The sequence below is a fragment of the Brachypodium distachyon genome, chromosome 1 (genome assembly GCF_000005505.3).
Source record: "Brachypodium distachyon strain Bd21 chromosome 1, Brachypodium_distachyon_v3.0, whole genome shotgun sequence".
NCBI classification, from domain to species: Eukaryota; Viridiplantae; Streptophyta; class Magnoliopsida; order Poales; family Poaceae; genus Brachypodium; species Brachypodium distachyon.
This window is the reverse complement of record NC_016131.3, coordinates 27,377,967-27,395,967: the sequence shown is the minus strand read 5'-3', so window position 1 is coordinate 27,395,967 and position 18,001 is coordinate 27,377,967. Positions and strand designations below refer to the sequence as shown.

Below are 18,001 nucleotides of genomic sequence, written 5' to 3'. Positions count from 1 at the left end.
CGTGTTTTTGTCTTTTTGTGACGTACTCACATTTGGATTTGTCTTTTTTGTTTCTTTATGCATATACTGAATTTGAATTTGAAACTTTTGACACCTTATAAAGCTACTCAATTTATTTCAATTTATTTTCCAACTGACGGTAGCACCCTAAGTTTGGGAGCATGGGATATCTTCTCCAGAGCTAAGTACCAGCTAGCCGCAGTCTTCAAAGTCCAGGGCAAAGTCCAGAGGAAGATCAGCGTTGGGTGCTGTGCGTGCCTTTGAGAATCGAACGAACGGAGCTTTGTTTTAGCCGATCGAGGAGGGAGGCAAAAGGCCGTAGAAGAAGAAGAAGCTTCCTCGAAATCTCTGCAATTGGGTCTGCATGCATCTGCCTTGCGCCTTTGCTCGATCTGTGTGCTTCCTCAGTCTCTATATCTAGCCTCTCTTTGCTTCTTTTTTTTGCCTTGACAAACGTTCTCTGCACTTCTATGGCCTCTCTGTCAGTCTGGCTGTCGGTGTATGCTTGAGTTCAGTATATAGCAGATGGAAGAGATTTTTTTTTCTGGGTAAAGATCAAATTTCTCTCTCTTTCTGCGTCCATTAATAAAGGATGCAAGCGGGATATCCTATTTACCTTCACATTTTGTAGAGCAAACATTTAAACATTTCTGGCATCTATGTTGTCAACACTTGACTACGGTCGTAGAAGAAACAATGCAACGACAATTAACGCATGTGCTAAGATTGCAGACGTAATGTTAATTTTTGCAAGCTAGAAAAGAAATTAAGACAGTGAAAAGGGTTAGAAGAAAAATGACACGTAACATTACCAAAAAGTCGATTCATGCGAACATATGTAACAGCAAAGAACACATTATCACATGCATACTTAAACAATGCGTGGCGCGCTGGTAAATATCAGAAGTTCGGAACTATATATTGCTCTATATTTTCGTTAATACATGCAGCGAGTCCGAATTATGATACTGAAGCATGTTTCACATCAGCATGCTTTCACGATAACATCGAAATGTACAAACCTTAAACCATCTCCAAGATGTTAAAACACAATTTGTTATCTATACTCCATCCTAAAAAGAATATAAATTACATGGCACCATGAAACAAATGATGCCCCCTCCCCCTCCCAATATATAACAAAGTGATTATATCTGATGAATAAACATGAGCATAACACACAAACTACCATTCCCAACCCAAGCCATGCTTATTTAGCGATCTACATATGCGATCGACAATTAAGCTTGGTTTATGACAACAAGATATCAACTTAATTATCTCTTAATGGTCTTCTCACAGAATAAGGAATTAAAGGCACATTTAGGGCTCTTTGGAAGAATGGATTTGTTTGGTAAAATTTTGATATTCAAATCAAATTTGAACTAAATACCAAAACTTTACCAATAAATACGTTCCTCCTTCAAACACGCCCGATCTTCAATATATTTAACCGTATGACAAAGTTCCTCTTGCTTCCTATATAGTTGTAGATACGATTGATACGACCTCATGGGTCTCATGCTTGGAGCTCGGGCCCTCGATCGAAGCCCTTATTACTGCCCAAGGAGTCGCCTGACATGGACATGATAGGATCCATGGCATCGACGCCGCCTGCCTCCATCATCATTGTCGATGCCGGTGCCATTTGGAGGAGCTGGTCATCGCCGTCGGTACCACAGCTCTTGGCCTGCTGATCATCGCCAGCCCACATCATCATCATCGGGCTCTTGCCGGCGGCGCGGCCGTAACAGCTGCCACCTGCATCTGCAGGGCTCCTCCTGCCAATGCAGCTCTCATTGAATGCCAAGAAGCTGTCCATGGGCGCCATTGTTGGTCTGATCTCCATCTGCTGCTGCAGGTCTAGGTGGCTGCTTCCTGATCCGTAGAGGGTGAGGTCCTGGAAGCTCATGGAGCTGCCAACATCCATGCTGGCGCCGCCTAGAGACCGGTACCCAGCGGCGGGCCAGGTGGCGCAATCGCCGCCGGACGCCAGAGTTTGGTAGGCTTTCTCCAAGATAGACTGCATGTACTTCCCCTGTGCTTCCACCCTCAACTGGAGATGCTTCTGCACCTACAATGCCGTGCATATTGCCATGCATGCATCAAAAGTGATCACTTCTTTTTGCCTAGAAAGTAAAAATGCACATACATGCCAAGATCATGAAAAATGCATATATGCCAAGCTCATGAGTGCAACAAAAAAGTTGTGTATGCTAAGTAAAGTACGTACTAGTACGTAAACTTCCCAAGAATGTTCTTGCAAACATGGAGTTCACAACATGCATGCATGTGAAGGGCAAACATTGCCATGTCAGCTGCCAGCTGCCAGCTAGCGTGTAAGTTTCCAGAGAACGTTCGTGCATGCATGCATGCAAAGTTCAGGAGCAACGGTATGTAGTTTGTAGTGTATATACAGTGTACGATGAATAGTTTAGTGTAGGGGACAGATAGAGAAATTAAAGTTGTATCATGTGTGTAAACTTCCCAAAAGAACTTAATTAATATTAGATGCTGAAATGCAATCCAAATACCTCTAATTGCTCGTGGAGCCTCCGTTGGACCTCCACCTGCATCCTCAATGCCTCGTTCATGTGCGCGCTGCGGCTGGGTAATTTAGCCAAATGGCAACACAAGAAATGTTACTATTAGAGTTGTAAGCATGGTAAGCTAGCTAGGGGCGAGAGGAGCTTTGTTAAGGATTTTGAAGACCATTAAGGACATCTGGAGGAACTTGGTTAATTGTTAGGGTAATTATATGATTTTCTTTGCTTTGTGAATTTGGATGGCACTAATTATGCTTTACTTGCTTAGTAGAGCTAGCTAGCTTACTCATTCATGCTTCTTCCCATCATACCCGAAGAAGAGGCTGCATTCCGTTGCATCTCCATTGCTGCACAGTTAGTTTGGAGATAAAGTCATTGGGAGATGATTTTCTGAACGAGATAAAGTACTTTTTGCTTTTTTTAGAACTACGAAAATAATGTTACAAAATTGAGAAAACTTCACAGTTAGGTTAAGCATAATCATATGCATCCAGAAATAGAAGAAAGATTCATCTGTACACAACCTCATACACGTTATGTACAGAGTCTCAGATCAGTTACACATTTAACCTATATCTAGAGAGCACAACAGGTTAACTAAATGCAAACGTGCATGTAATTACTAACTGAAGAAGCTAACCACATCACATGTGTGCATGCATGCATATCAGTTTAATAAGTAGATCTGCATATCTTTACCTTCCTTGACAGACGAGTGATCGCCAAACTCCTTATGCTGCTTCCCTAGCCTGAATTTCTGAGAAATTAAAGAAATTGATAATTCAGACCAGATGATCGAGAGAGAGAGAGAAACGGCAAAACCTAGTTCTAGTAGAGAGAGAGAGAGAGAGTACTGAAACAAAAACGGAGAAACCTAGTTCTTGTTCTAGTACGTCCATACCTGAAGATGGCTCTTGAGATGGTAAAGCGTGAGGCCCTTGACTCCCATAACCCTCATGATAGTCTTCGGAGTCGCCTCTACACATATCATCATCCAAATTACCAATTACACAAACTCCACAAAATCCTCACCAGAAAACAACAACATATAATAAATCAAGCTCAAACAAGCAATGGAATGATCTGGTGCTCACTGTCAGGGCCTCCGAGCTGCGCGACGGCGTCGACGAAGCGATCATGGAGCTCGACGGTCCACCGGAGGCGAGGCTTGGGGTCGGTAGTGAGGACGAGGCCGGAATCCCCTCCCTGCTGGCCCTGAACGACGCACGGCCGATCATTTGGCGATGAGCTCACTACGGCGCCGGGCTTCTTGGAGCAAACAGCGGCAGCTGGGAACATTCTATTCCCTCTCTCTGCCCCCCTCTTAAATCTCTCTCTTTCTCTTTGGAGATCTCTTTTTCCCTCTCTGGCCTGATCTCTCTCTGATCTGCTGCCGCGGATTTGGGACGAGATTCAAGAAGAACAAGGAATAGGGTTCGCTCCCGCACGCAGACCGAGGAGGACCGTATAGTGGTTGTAGTAGTAGTAGAGAGGTGTAGTACTACTGGTTGCTCTAGTGGTGGTGGTGCTACTTCCTTGCTTGGTCTCCCTTCTCTTGATATTCTCTTTCTCTCTCTTGCAGCTGCTTTCCTTGCTTTGGTTCTTTATCTTTCTCTTCTCTTCTCTCTCTGTCTTAGCTGCGCCTAGAAAGCTTATGGGGTGATGATATTCTCCAGGGAGGAAAAGCCACCGCCAACTACTCGAAGCCTCGAGCCACTTTGCAAAAGAGAGAGAGATAGAGAGAGAGGTCCATTCAACAAAGAGAGAAGCCGTTGGATTTTGTCATCGCTAAGCCTCCCTCGAAGACTGAAACGAAACATATAGTATATATTGTTATACCCTGTAGTTCTTTGCATGCATGCAGATCAAGTACTGAAATGATCATCTGCTGGTAACAGGCTATAAATCAGCACTAATAATACTATTTTTTAGAGAGTGTCTATTTCTTATTCGCCTAAGAAATAGTTATTTCTCGGTCAACAATCATAGCCATCGAATCAAGATTTTCTTATCCATCGGACCTACAATAATTTTACACGAATCTCAATGATTGAATCAAAAGGTTGTTCTCATCACCTAAGAAATAGCAAAACCGATTTTTTTAACCTTATGTAAATTAATTAACGAGCGTCATCTGCTTGTGGCTGCAAATTACGAAGAGTAGTGTTCCATAAAAGCATTAAGGTTAATATATTAAATGAGTGTACATACAAGAGACAATACTGTCTATCTCCTTTTCTTTTTGATGTTCACATGGTTCATTTGTATATAAATGATTTCTTGTGTGTAACCGTAACAGGCATGATGATTTAGATGCTCGTTTTGAAAGTCTAAATGGCTCCCACACATCATCTAGAGAATGCAATCTGTAGTACGTACGCATTGCATAATTAACTTGTATTGTGGAACAAACCAACAACCATACATATATATGTTCATGTGTCCAAGCTGAAATGACCAAACAATTCTGCATGCCGGCCGCCGGACCCCCTCTATGTACTCCATATTGCCACTACACTGGGAAACAAATAACAACCTTAATTAAATCCTACTATTAACTATTGTGCATGTCATACTCAACTATCATGCATGTCCTAGAGCCAGGTGCATCAAATTAAGAAGCTTGATCATGAGTAGAAGGAGCCAACTTTTATACTTTATCATTGTACAACAAATCATCAATGGATCAAGCTATGCATATATAGACATTAATGCATGCAAAAGTAGGAGTATACCCCAAGCACCATCATGTCTGAATGATTTCTTGCAGATTGAGTTGGAATTTAAAATGCATGCATCTGCATTGAGCCCCGGGACTTGTTAGTTGAGGAACTAGACATCACAGCATACCCAAGAATTAACCTAGCTAAAGGCACCATTGCACCAGACTCCAGAGCGGGGAAATTGCATGGCATAAATATAGTGCTGTCGTGGGGGACCTAGCTAGCAGGCCGGCCAGCAGCCATGTTTCACTTATTTTGTTGGTGCTCAAGCCCAATATTATCAGCCCTTTGTGATTTATTCATGTGATCATTTTTATTTTTTAGCTTAGGCACCAAATAAATTAAACACATATATATATATCTGCCTATTCCCTTTTTGGTTATGCCCCAAACCAATAGGTTCCCTTCTAATTATGGGTTCCATGATTTAATTAATAGATGTATCAACTTAAACTAAAATTTACATGTGCATAAATAGATGAGACGGCATCCTAGAAAGCGGCCATCAAATTTTACCAATTTGACTTGTAATACGCAAAATGTAACAAGATTTGTCAAACAAAAATGTTCTTATTAATTAAATTTTCCATGGAAAATAATTTCAAAATTTAATACATTTATAATATTCAACAAATTTATTGATATGAAAAGTAATGGTCAAATTAAGCTGCGTGCTAGAGACAGTTCCCATGTCATAGAGCGATAAGTATTTATGAACGGAGGGAGCACTAGGCAGATCCACTTGTCTGCCACATCAAGTTTGATTGACTAGCCTGTATGTAGTTTCAATTAAGGAGTGTGTTAAGTGTTAATTTAGAGCAATAAACAGCAAATATGTGCGCGACAAATAATGGTGTTTCAAAGAATCAGAATCGAACAAAGTTCGACTTAATTATATGGTCTCACTCTCCCTTTAGTAGAATAGAAGATTGTCTCTCCATGCAAGTATACATCACTAAAGCAAACCTTATATGGCAGCCACAAATCCATACAAAAAAATCATGGAGGGTTTCAGGGGCCCATATTTAGAAGAAAAAGGTGGAGAGGATGAGTGAGAACATTATAAAGGAGCTTAGCTAGCTCAGTCGTCCCCTACCCCTGGCCATCTCCCACGAGGTGATGAGAGAGGGAGAGAGTATGGTTTCTTTGCCTTAGAGGGAATATATGCTTTCTTCTTTGACAATTAAGCAAAAGATGCTGTTTTCTGTTAACTATGGATGAGCTTTGAGATGCACGTGGGAGTGATATTTTGATGAAAGGATCTGAATTATACTACATACTAATTAAGGAGGGAAAATATTGCTCTTTCTAAGTTGATCCGGAAAATAGTTATTGATTTATAATAAGTCAATCAAGCTCAGAAACAATTTTTAAAATCGTTGGACAAAGGACCAACTCATTGTCAAGATCGCCAACTTAACTAGGAGTAAGAATCGATCTCTCTGTCAACTTAATAACAAGACATTTTCAAAAGATAATTACTGCTAGGCAATGTAGTCTTAGTTAATTTACTAAAACAGAGTCATGGTTGATTTGAAAATGCCGTTACAAGGTGTTTGGGAAAGGCCCAGACATGAGTATTTGGAATGGAAATTATGCTGATGACGTCACCAAGTCGACAGGTCGATCTTGTCATGTGCCTCACAAGCTGAACTGGCTGTCTAGTCCAGCTAAGATCGAGCAAACGCATGCTGCTGGTAAGTATAACAAGGTAGAGAGATTCGCTGTGGAAAAAAGAACTTAATCCACGTGCAAAGCGCCGCATAAAATAATCGACGCGTCACGAAGGTATTACTCACAAAGTTTGGCCCCAGCTAACTTTCAGCTCTCAGCAGCTCGATCGATGGATGGATCACGACTGCCGGAGCTCCTGCGGTGGGCTCCTAATCGTTTTTGCGGTTTGCCCAAGCGATACACCTCCAGGCTCCTAATCGATGTCCATGCTCTATTCCCAGCGGCCCAGCCCACCTGGGCCTAGTTATATTGATCTGTTAACATTTACCTGGGCGGTTGGGCCTTGGGCTTGGACGAGACAGCGCCAACATTTCCCCTCCACGCGATCATGTCCAATCGACCGAACTGTTCTCGATTCCTCTCACCTAAAGGAAAAAAAACTGTTCGACTCCTCCACTTCAATTCCCCAGCGCCATGTTTCAAAAAAAAAAAAAAAACTCCCCCAGCGTCTCTTCTCTTCCGGCTGTTTCTCTTCCTCTCTCTCTCAAAACCTGACCGAATCCATCTAAAAAAACTGCCAAATAAGAAATCCTCAAATTAAAAAATCTCCTACCTGAGTTCTGCTTCGACGAGGACGCGAGGGCACGGATGGAAGGCAGTTCTGGTTGGGCTGCACCTCAAACAGATGGCGGTAAGAACTGCAAATGCCACCGCGGGCATTGCCTTTTATCCATCAATTTTTTAAGGTCTGGGTCAGGCCTTTTTTTTTATTACATTTTGATATTTGGTTCAAATAAAATCGATTCGAATATAATTTTTTTTACAAACAAATGACACGTTTTCAAACAGCCCCTACGCCTACCTGTGTCTAAAAGGGTAATTCTGCTCACAAATACTGTAGCAAGACCGTTTTCATTCTGTGTCTTTTTTGGTACATGGTGGAATTTACTCGTGTACATCGGCACTTAGATGGCAGATCGGACGGCTAAAAGATTAGCCATCAAATGAAATCCAATGGCTACCTTTACACCGGATCTGATCACAATTCGTTCCAAGCAGCAGCCCACTACCATTTCGTCGAACAGCTCGCGAGCCCAACCCTAGGGAGCATCCCGCGCGGCTAAACCCATCCCACCACCACCACCATGCGAGGCCTCGGGGCCGCCGCCGCCGCCGCCAGGCGCCACACGCACCTCCCATCCTCCTACGCCGCCGCTTTCTCCTCCTTCTCCGGCATCGGCGGTGGCGCTGGACGTGGGCGCGGGCGCGGCCTACCGCCCTCTGGGACGGCCCGCGTTCCGGGGAGCCCCATCCCCGACGACAACGACGACGGCGAAGGCGCGGATCTCTTCTCCGCGGCCGCGTCTGCTGGACGGGGACGCGGGGGTGCCGTGGCCCCGCCTTCCCCCACCATCCCGTCCTTCCCGTCGTTCTCTGGCGCTGGCCGCGGTCGTGGATCGCCTCTGCCCCCGCCCCCGCCGCCGCCGCCCTGCGAAGATGCCCCCAAGCAGCCGGCCTTCACCGAGCGCTTCGACGCCGCCCCTCCCCGCTCCGATCCGGAGCCGCCAACCCCCGTGGCCTCGTCCTCCGAGCGCCCGCGTTCGCCGCCTACCACTGGCGCCGGCCGCGGCGTGCCGCGTGTAACGCAACCGGTGGATAGGGCCCCCGAGGAGAACCGCTTCATTCGACGTCGCGAGGAGAAGAAAGCCCCGTCGTCCCCTTCGGCTCTAAGCGGACAGCCGAAATTGGCGCCAGAGGACGCCGTGAAGCGTGCTTTGGAGCTCCTCGGCGGCGGCGGCGGCGGCGCACGCGGCAGAGGAGGGGGGCGCAGGGGCCGCGGACGTGGGCGCGATGGTGGCCGCCGCTCTGTTCCTGGGGACGATCGGTACATGGTCTACTTGGGAGATAACACTGACGGCGAGAAGCTCCAGACCCGGCTTGGTGAAGATAAAATGAAGATTCTAGACCAAGCGTTCGATGAGGCGGCGGAGGAAGCACTGCCAGACCCAATGGAGAATGCGTACCTCGACGCTGTTCACACCAATAACATGGTGCGTGCCGCACTGCATCAGAGCTATCAGGGTTATCAGATCTGTGTGTGCTTGTGAGATTCCTGATGGTTTTTGTTCCTGTGTGTTTGTTTGTGCAGATTGAGTTTGAGCCAGAGTACCATGTGAATTTTGGTAATCCTGATATTGAGGAGAAACCGCCAATGTCATTGGAGGAGATGCTGCAGAAGGTGAAACCATTCATAATTGCCTATGAAGGCATCAAGAACCAGGAAGAATGGGAGGTGATTTATTTAATTGTCCTCATGCCATATTATGTTCTGCCTGGAAATGTTTGTGCAAGTAGAGTAACCAGTTGCATTAGAATGTGCTGGACTAAGTCTGCCAGGCTAGGGTGTTTTTACTACCATGTTTTGCTGTTATAGTTTGCAAAAAGGGGTCCATGTCTATAGTTGGACTTGGACCAACACCATAGACTAGCAATTTAACATCAATGTATTGTAACTTCAGTTTGCATGTGTATATCCTTGTGGTATGTCTGTAGTCAAACTTCCCCTAATTTCGTCCATTAGTAAAACCACTCAGATGAAGTCAATATGATCATTGTAATGTCATAGCTGATATGCATATATGGGGATCTGGAGGCAATGCAAGATATATGCAGAATATGTGACTTTCTCAACCACAAAATATATATGCAGAGTATCTTAGTTTTGTATAGTAGTGTTTTTGGTCAATTTTCTTGTACAAGCAGACTGGTCAGGTTACACTGCTAAACTACCAGATGAGTTTCAAGTTGTCCCGAACAAAGGCAGTTCTCTAATTATATTGGATATAAGATATGTAAATTAATTTTCAACAATCATCAAATATTTAAAGTAAGTCGATTATAGTTCCCAGATATTGACCAGACTTGTAGAAATAAGCATCTCTGATCCTACAATTGAGCTTTTAGTGCACCGGTGCACCCTAAATGTTAAATTACATCCTGTAAAAAAATGTTAAATTGCATGCTGTCTCTTAGCCTTCAAGTAATACACTGGCCAGTACATGCATAAATTAACAGCCCACAGTTGTAGCTTGCTTTTACTTTGCTGTTATATGATTTCCTTTTAAGTACCTTAAACTTACCCAGTATAATCTACTGTATCTTTATTAGGAAGCTGTGAAAGATGTCATGGAAAGGGCACCGCATATGAAAGAGCTGATAGATATGTACAGTGGACCTGATGTTGTAGCTGCAAAACAGCAAGAAGAGGAGCTGCAAAGAGTTGCGAACACTCTTCCAGAAAGCATACCCTCTTCAGTAAAGCGGTTTACTGATAAAACTTTACTCTCTCTTAAGGTTCGCCTTCTTACTAGAACTGATTACTATTGATTTCTGACAGTTTTATGAAAGCCAGATTGTTTCCAAAAATAGAGCTGCCTTTTGTTAGCATATGAAACGTGATTTTAACTCTAAAGATGGTCACATTTTTATGTAAAAGTTGTCTTCATACAATCTCGATTTCACCTTCATGTCTCATTTGGGTCTTGTTTTACTATCTTACTTCTGTTAGCATATCAAACGTTATTTTAACTGTAAACGTTATTTTTATGTAGAAATTGTCTTCATACAATCTCGATTTCACCTTCAAGTCTCATTTTAGTCTTTTACTATCTTACCTAGCTGTGTGTATCATGGTATAGTATCCCAGATAGATACATTTTAAAACTGCTTACCCTATCTTTCTCAAAGATGGCAAATGGCTGACACTATCTATCGGCTGGCTAAGCAGATATGCTTAAAGTCAGCTTGTTGTAAACACCTGTAAGCTAAGTAGACAACATATTGAAATGTTTGCAGCTAACATCATAAACTCAAAATATATCCCCGTCTTTTTTGAAGAAAAAAACATAATCATTTGCACATCACAGCTTTGTGGATTGTTGTAGATAGTACCTGAAAAGGGAAAAAAATATGTCTTCGTACCCTTTATAATGTATTTCCGAACTCTTTTTTTGCTTTGAGAAACTTTGCTTCCTAATTGCTACTATTCTGCTCTCCCTGTTTCTCAGAAAACACAAGATGTAGCATAACATGGTGAATTTCTTCTTTGTGTCTCCCTTGTTTTGTAGAATAATCCTGGCTGGGGTTTCGACAAGAAATGTCAATTCATGGACAAGTTTGTCCGTGAAGTTTCAGAACAATACAAGTAAACAAGCCTTCTGGTACGCTGTTGTAAGATCTCATTTAGACCTAAGAAGATTTAGCGGATTTCCGTGTTTTGGGAGAAGATGTGATGTCATACTCAGTCCATGCAATATGTTTTTCTTTTATTGGTATGGTAATAAAATCATTGATAAACCTGATCTTTTCCTTCGGGAGAATTTCTCTCGTCATTTTGATACTTGAAGTATCGTCGCCATTATTTATGGCGATCGAAACTCCCTTGCCTTTTAAGGTGCTAATCAACAAAACCATGAATGTTTGAATTGATCATGTGGTGATCTGTTGTGGAGGAAATTACACTACGGGTACATGAACTTGGCAGCGATGTTCAGTTTCATCCATTAACTTGAAAACTTCTCAAATGACTCACTAAACTTGACAACTTTACTCATTTTAGTCCAAATAATCAGATTCGGACGAAATTCGGTCATGATGGCATGTGACATGGTTCTAGCCGTTCGAGTAGCCGCCACCGAACCCATCGACGGAGCCATTCGTGTGGACACCGCGTATGCCGGGCCGAAGTGGGTTCACCGGTGAGGGCAGCGTCTCCCCATTCTGGAGATTCGAGGGGCTTAAACAGAAAAGGTCCATAACCAAAAATTGTGAACAGCCCCCTCACATGGCGGCCAGGTCCACGACACATGCCAGCGTGGCCGAATTTCATCTGATTTTGGCCATTTGGACTAAAATGAACTAAGCTGCCAAGTTTAGTGAGTCATTTGAACAGTTTTCAAGTTAATGGATGAAACTGAACATTGCTGCCAAGTTCATGGACCTGCAGTGTAATTTCCTCATCTGTTGTGCACTACGGATCACATATTTGGACCGTTTTAGAGATGGATGGGATTTTGTGCTGAGGGAGCCCGCTCTCAGCAGGCGGTCCTCTTTTCAGGTGCAAGTTGACTGCCCAAGTAGGACCACCAGAATCACATCATGGACCTGTTGATCGACCTACACAAACCTTGAACCTGATCATGCTCCAGTGCCCAAGAAATGGATTGTGGGACAACACATGGCCACTCAGGCAGCTATTGGTGAATTAGAGTTACTCATAAGGGCACTTTTGCCTACTAGAAAAGCAGCAACTTATCAACTGTCAGAATGTCTGTCTGTCTGTCTTATCATTGATTTCTGAAAACTGAAGCACTTACAGAAGTATCGGTGCATTTCATAATAAGAAGCTCCTGGTGTTTTCAGGAAAGCATTCAAGAAAACAAACCTCAAATGAGGAAAACACCAGTGCTGATATGGGTCATCTATTGTGCAAATTTGTTTCTTGGCCAAAGTAATCTGTTTGTATTGTGTATTGATCCACAAGGGGAGCGGAAATGCCTACCTAGCTAATTATCTACAGTTCACCCCTTCTGCTATTGTACAAATCATTGTTTTCTTTTCTATTTTACACAGATGTAAAAAAACAACAAGATTGAAACCACAACTTAGTATCTGCCGAGTAGGGTTGAAACACAAGGTAACTCTGCATGTTCCACTTTACAAACCCATCTGCTGCCTGTCAAAAGTCAGACATTTTGAATAGGTCATTTAGTGTTAAAACATCCATCTTTGCATGAACTCAAAGCGGCATAATATCTAGAGGTCATTCCTGCATTTCCATCTGTTAAGCAGCTCTGCAATCCTAGAATCTGGCAAGTAGGATTCCCATTTGGCTGGGTAGTGAGTGAGTGATTACCTTAGGCTTCTGACTCTTGTTGCCTGAGAGGCTGGTGCTCGTTGTTCTGGCTGTCAAGCGGCATGTACTGGGACATAATGGCCATGATCTCCGAGTCCATGTACGACTAGACCAAATGCAACAACGAAGCTGTCAAATACTTGCCTCCACACATGTGTAGTGTACCCTCCAAAACATAAAAGAAGACAATTGTTTGCACAACGGCGAACATACCCGGAGCCTGTACTTGTAGAACACGTATCCGGCGACCCCTAGGCCGACGGCGCAGGACACGACAAGGACGCCGACGAGCCAGCCAAACCTTGACATGCTGCTAGCTGCATCCGTCACAGAGCCAATGCCATGAATGAGCATCTGAAGCAACTTTACCATGCCATGGCCAACATAGGAACTGGTATGATGCAGGTTACTTTACTTACCTATGCAGATGTCCTCTCCTCGTATGTAGACCTGGTTGCCCTTGCAGCCGCACTCGTAGCTGCCCCAGGTGTTCTTGCAGTGGCAGTCCGGGCAAGTGCACGCCAGCTTGTCCTTGCACTCGTCCAGATCTGTTGGCAGCACACATGGAGATGGAGATGGAGATGAGAAGACAACTCTTCACCAGTTTCTTTCCCAGGTCACTTTGCCGTGTCAGTTTCAGGGGAAGATAAAAAGAAAAAGTTTTACCTTCGCACTTGTGGCCATCGCCATGGAACCCCGGCGGGCACCGGCATCCGGTCAGCGCCGTGTCCTGTATGATTTCGCCGGAGCGTGTCGGTTAGCGGAGAGCCAGAAATCTAAGATGGATGATAGTAAGATTGTGCCGGAAAAGGCGAGAGGAGGAGTACCGAGCATGCGGAGAATGTGTGTTCCCCTCTGGTCTCCGACCAGCACCCTCCGTGGTTCAGCGAGCACCTCCCCGGCCCAACAGCTGAAACATGACCAAAAACATGTATATATAAGCTTCAGCCTTTGCTCGGTATCTCAAGGAAATATAGGCGTCAAGAGTCAAGACCTTTGCAGTTGGTGTAGCCATCGCCCTGGTACTGGACGCCGTTCACCGTGGGGCACTCGCACACCCTGCCCCTATACGTGTCCTGAGCATCATCAAAGAAAAAACATAATTTGTGTCAAAAATAGTATTATAGCCATAACAACAATCTCTGTCGTCCTCGGACAAATGATACAGCATCAAAGTCTTCCTCTAGCAAATTCAGAACACACACCCTGCAAGCAGTCACGTTGGTCGCCTCGTCTCGCCAGCATCCGCCGTTCCGGTGAAGGCACTCGTTCGTCTCCATGTCTGCATTGCATCACAAGGTAGAAAAAGTTCATCACAATTTCAGAAGAAAAGAAAACACCATTTTCTCTGACAGTTAAACAAGGCCTTGGGTAACTACCATGGCTCAAGCAGACGCGAGGTTCAGTCCCCTCCTTGAAGCCGGCGCACACGGCCTTGAGCACCGCCGTCCTCTCCAGCTTCCCTTCAAAGACACACACACATAATTCAGCTCCAAATCATGTCATGAAAGATGCAACTTTCACATCCGTCGAATCTCATGGGTATTGGGTAGCTCCTCCGTTCTTCTTGACAGGGTTGTTGAAGAAAGAGATGCTGCAACAACGGAAATTTATATATGTACCTCTGTACTGAACATCGTTGATGACCAGCGTAGGCAAGATGGTCACATCTCCTCGCGACCCACTGCCAATCTGAAAAACACCATCCACCAAAAAGATCAATTACTGAAATCTCAATCAAGATGCTTCAGAGATCGAGATCCTTGCGATGATTGGGCAGAACTGAACTAACCTGGTCTTCCTGCTCCTTGGACAGGACGGCGTTCTCGGCGTCGGCATTGGGGTCCCCCATGCACTCCAGCACCTTGTCTAGCGGCAGCCCGAGCGATGTGACCACGTCCTCGGCGCAGGCCTTGCTGTACTTCTTCTCCTTCATGGAGCACCGGAGCTTGTAGTCCATGGCGTAGTCCCACCACGCCCACGGCCTTCCCGTGTCGTTGGCGACGCGGTGCACGCAGAGCTGCCGCAGGTTCTCCACCACCACGTCCTTCCCCTCGTACCCTTCCCCAAAGTCCTGCTCCGGGTCCGGCGCACAATACCTATCGAAACCCAAACCACATTGTTATTTGAATTTCTCAAAAACATGGTATCGGAGCTGTTTCGAACAAACTATTTGGTTTACCTGCCGTGGTTGATGCACTGGGACTGGCATTGGCGGGTGAGCTTGAAGGCGTCGGGGCAGTACCAGGTGATGTAGTGCGGGGTGAAGCGGGCATACCCGCCGCGCTCGAGGATTTGGGCGTGGCCACGGAAGCTTCGCACGAACTCCACCTGCTCGTCGCACCGTGGTCCGCACTCGTCGTTGCTGTTCGTCCAGAGCTCGTACTCCACACGCTCGTCAGGGTGTGGCATCGACTCGCGCCAGTCGAGCTTCACCACTACCTCCCCCTCGGTCTCCGCCTTCTCAGCCATCTTCTTCAGGGACTCCCCGAAGGCCCGGTTCACCAGCGCCGACGGGATGCTGATCTTGTCTATGTACTCCGTACCCGGCGAAGCCTCCGGCGTGTCCATGGTCAGCAGCTGCTCGTCGACGCTGTCCGCGATCAGCACCGCCGCCGCCCCCGCCTGCTGCGCGTTCCACGCCTTGAGCGCGAAGTAGCATTCTGTCACAACGATCAAAATTCTGTTAAAATTTGTACTATCAAAGCGTACTGGTAACTTTAGAATTTTAGGATACGTAAGAAGAGGCTTTGCTTGGAAACTAAGGATGGAACAGATTGTTGGTCTGTGATGTGCTGCTGCCTTTGGAAACTAAGGATGCGACACCCCACTGAATACGGATTATGAGTGATTTGGTAGCAGATATGTTGTGATCAAGTGCGTTGCGATGGTTGGATCAAATGCGATGAGCATCGATAATTTACAATTTCATGGCCGTATAATTTAATGGATCGATGAGGATCAAATGGTCTGAACCGATTATTCTTGCTTTCTGGATTCAGAGTTGTCAGGTCATACGGTTGTCTGAAACTCTTGACGGGAGGAACAAACTGAAGCCAATTCAAATGTCCGTTAAATTCAATATTCTGGGCAACTAGGAAAATCCCCTGATTCGGTATATTACAGAACAGCTGACTCAACTGAGTATGGCCAAATCCATCACCACTAGCATATTTAGAATCATAAACTCCCTTTCCCCTCTGCAAATTAAATACACTCCACCTGATTATGCAGCACCTCTTGATATCTAAGTTGGAGATCAATCCACATCAACAAGTTAAAATACTAGTACGACTCCTAAAAATTATAACTAGCATGTGTACCTAGTCATACTCATATACCACCTAGCATGTGTACCAAGTTAACATACTAGTAATAGTTAACCATTAGCGATCATACTCATACCTAGCGGCGGCTAGCGAAGACATTGCCACATTAATTGACTTACTTGGCCAATCATAATAGCCAATTCTGTCTTTCACAATAGCTCAGCAGCTAGCTCTGACATGAATCAACTATATCAAGCACTACTTGACAATCATACGCGCCTAAAAATAAATAAATAAAATCATGGGAGAAGAACTACTGCAGAACGTAGAGCTCAAGGACACACAATGGTAGCTAATTCCTTTCTTCCTCGTGAGACTCGATCAGTAGCAAAAGGCAATTAAAGCAAAGAGGACCAGGAATCAGTAGGGCGATTAATGGAAGAGCTTTGTGAACTGAAGGGCGGGATGTTAATTATAGCGTAGGTTAACGGAATCAAGAATTGATTACCTCCACGGTCGAGCAGGAGGACGACGGGGCGGCGGGACTTGGCGGTGAACTTGGAGGCGAACGGCGCGCAGCCGTTGGCCTCCTTCTTGTCCGGCGGGTAGAGCACGGCGCCGGTGAGCGTGCCGCCGTAGTCGGGCACGCCGAAGTTGCCGATGGCGGCGTCGTGGTGGCCCCGGATGTGCTCCGGCGCCAGCACCCTCACGCTGCTCTTCTCCACCACGAACCTCCCCTCCACCGCCGCCGCCATCGCCATGGCCGCCGCCACCACGACCAATAATACGCCGGCCGCCATAGCCGAGCTTGATCGAGAGGAAGGGGATTGAGGAAGGCCAAGGAAAGGGAAAGTTCTAATTGCCCGCGGGTTTCTAGTTAGCTCGTGGGTTGCAGCAGCGAGGTGCACGAGGGAGAAGTTGAGAGGAGAGTTTGAGGGGCCGCCGGGGTTGGGGTTGCTTGGGCTGTACTACTGGGGATTGGTGAAAGGGGGGATTGGGCGTCGGCGTCGGCTTGTGTGACGTGCAAGGGAAGAAGAAGGTGACAGCGAGAGGAGGAGGAAGAAGGTGTCAGTGTACATGTGTGGGAGGGAGCAGCAGCCAACTAACTGCTTGCTTGCTTGGCACTGGCAAAAGGGGTAGGAGCATGAAAGGAAGGGAACACCTTTTTTATAAGACAAAATGAAAAGGGAGAAGGAGAGGATTATCAAAAGAAAATACTATATCGTCCCATATTAAATGATTCAAATTTGTCGTAATATAAATGTATTTCTGTCTAAAAAACATCTATATACCTGTAATAGAGGAGGAAGTAACAAAAAAAGAAGTAGTAGAAAGGAAAGGAGCGCCTCCTTTTCTTTTCCTTTTTTGAGGGGAATTTTTTTTTAGTACTCATAGTACATCAGAAAGGCTCTTTTTAGAATTTGTGGCGTGGATTTGGACTTTTTTTTTTACCGTGGTTGAATTAGTCGTGGGTCGTTGAATTTGCTGGGTGGCTGGGTGCGAAGCACGGCTAGAGCCGTGACCGACCGTGTGCTTCGAGTCTTCTCTGGACTTGACGCCCAAGAGTTGACGGTAGGTCGTGGCCGTTGGGTCAAAAGAAAAAAAGAAATGGACTGCTGGCTCGAGAGTCGAAAAAAACTTGAAACACCCTTGGAAGCCCAAGCCGAGATGCAGAATTGAGCTCGTCAGGCCTAGACCGGGCCAGCCCGCGAGCTGGAGGCGGCCTGAAGACGGCAGCCCATGTGACCATGTCAAAGCATTTCGCGGCCCAGTCCACTTACCAAGCAGTACCATACCACTGCCCCGACCGTCTCGTCCCTAGCGGCCCTGCGTGCCACCTCGCGGGCCGGCCCAAGCCACGTCCGAGCTAGGTTA

The 18,001-nt window shown here is 45.5% G+C and overlaps 3 protein-coding genes across 7 annotated transcripts; 1 reads left to right on the top strand and 2 right to left on the bottom strand.

Annotated features, from left to right (window-relative positions):
* Positions 1–963: 963 nt before the first annotated feature.
* On the bottom strand, positions 964–4,168 carry LOC100834368 (myb family transcription factor APL). The gene is made up of 6 exons (XM_003560364.4): positions 3,641–4,168; positions 3,448–3,524; positions 3,246–3,303; positions 2,833–2,893; positions 2,535–2,607; positions 964–2,074 (listed from the first exon to the last, which is right to left on the bottom strand). Exons 1-6 carry the CDS (start codon positions 3,843–3,845, stop codon positions 1,520–1,522), a joined length of 1,029 nt encoding a protein of 342 aa, XP_003560412.1. The 5' UTR covers positions 3,846–4,168; the 3' UTR covers positions 964–1,519.
* A 3,920-nt stretch (positions 4,169–8,088) lies between these two features.
* Positions 8,089–12,401, top strand: LOC100823137 (formin-like protein 3). Of its 5 annotated transcripts, none has more exons than XM_010242064.3 (5): positions 8,089–8,994; positions 9,093–9,236; positions 10,112–10,297; positions 11,071–11,163; positions 12,060–12,401. In XM_010242064.3, the coding sequence occupies exons 1-4, from the start codon at positions 8,089–8,091 to the stop codon at positions 11,149–11,151; spliced, it is 1,317 nt and encodes a 438-aa protein (XP_010240366.1). In that variant the 3' UTR covers positions 11,152–11,163; positions 12,060–12,401. The 5 variants fall into 5 exon arrangements, with proteins under 5 accessions (XP_010240366.1, XP_010240368.1, XP_010240370.1 ...); XM_010242066.3 differs by having other exon boundaries at positions 12,044–12,401; XM_010242068.3 differs by having other exon boundaries at positions 12,041–12,401.
* On the bottom strand, positions 12,339–17,255 carry LOC100841921 (vacuolar-sorting receptor 6). Its single transcript, XM_003563288.4, has 13 exons — positions 16,635–17,255; positions 15,040–15,520; positions 14,650–14,956; positions 14,480–14,549; positions 14,237–14,320; positions 14,063–14,139; positions 13,852–13,933; positions 13,685–13,767; positions 13,524–13,587; positions 13,277–13,405; positions 13,071–13,174; positions 12,858–12,963; positions 12,339–12,677 (listed from the first exon to the last, which is right to left on the bottom strand). Exons 1-12 carry the CDS (start codon positions 16,924–16,926, stop codon positions 12,859–12,861), a joined length of 1,878 nt encoding a protein of 625 aa, XP_003563336.1. The 5' UTR covers positions 16,927–17,255; the 3' UTR covers positions 12,339–12,677; position 12,858.
* Positions 17,256–18,001: the final 746 nt, after the last annotated feature.

Bases quoted from the DNA above. Each gene is read 5' to 3' on its own strand.
- LOC100841921 (XM_003563288.4), bottom strand. From the start codon at position 16,926: ATGGCGGCCGGCGTATTATTGGTCGTGGTGGCGGCGGCCATGGCGATG. The intron at 13,406-13,523 runs GTAAAACTTTTT...TGCTGCCAACAG, and splicing joins CGATGGCCACAAGTGCGAAG to ATCTGGACGAGTGCAAGGAC. The intron at 12,964-13,070 runs GTATGTTCGCCG...CATTTGGTCTAG, and splicing joins TCTACAAGTACAGGCTCCGG to TCGTACATGGACTCGGAGAT.
- LOC100834368 (XM_003560364.4), bottom strand. From the start codon at position 3,845: ATGTTCCCAGCTGCCGCTGTTTGCTCCAAGAAGCCCGGCGCCGTAGTG. The intron at 3,304-3,447 runs GTATGGACGTAC...TTAATTTCTCAG, and splicing joins ATCTCAAGAGCCATCTTCAG to AAATTCAGGCTAGGGAAGCA. The intron at 2,608-2,832 runs GTAAGCTAGCTA...TAAATTACCCAG, and splicing joins ATGGGAAGAAGCATGAATGA to CCGCAGCGCGCACATGAACG.
- LOC100823137 (XM_010242064.3), top strand. From the start codon at position 8,089: ATGCGAGGCCTCGGGGCCGCCGCCGCCGCCGCCAGGCGCCACACGCAC. The intron at 8,995-9,092 runs GTGCGTGCCGCA...TTGTTTGTGCAG, and splicing joins CTGTTCACACCAATAACATG to ATTGAGTTTGAGCCAGAGTA. The intron at 10,298-11,070 runs GTTCGCCTTCTT...CTTGTTTTGTAG, and splicing joins AAACTTTACTCTCTCTTAAG to AATAATCCTGGCTGGGGTTT.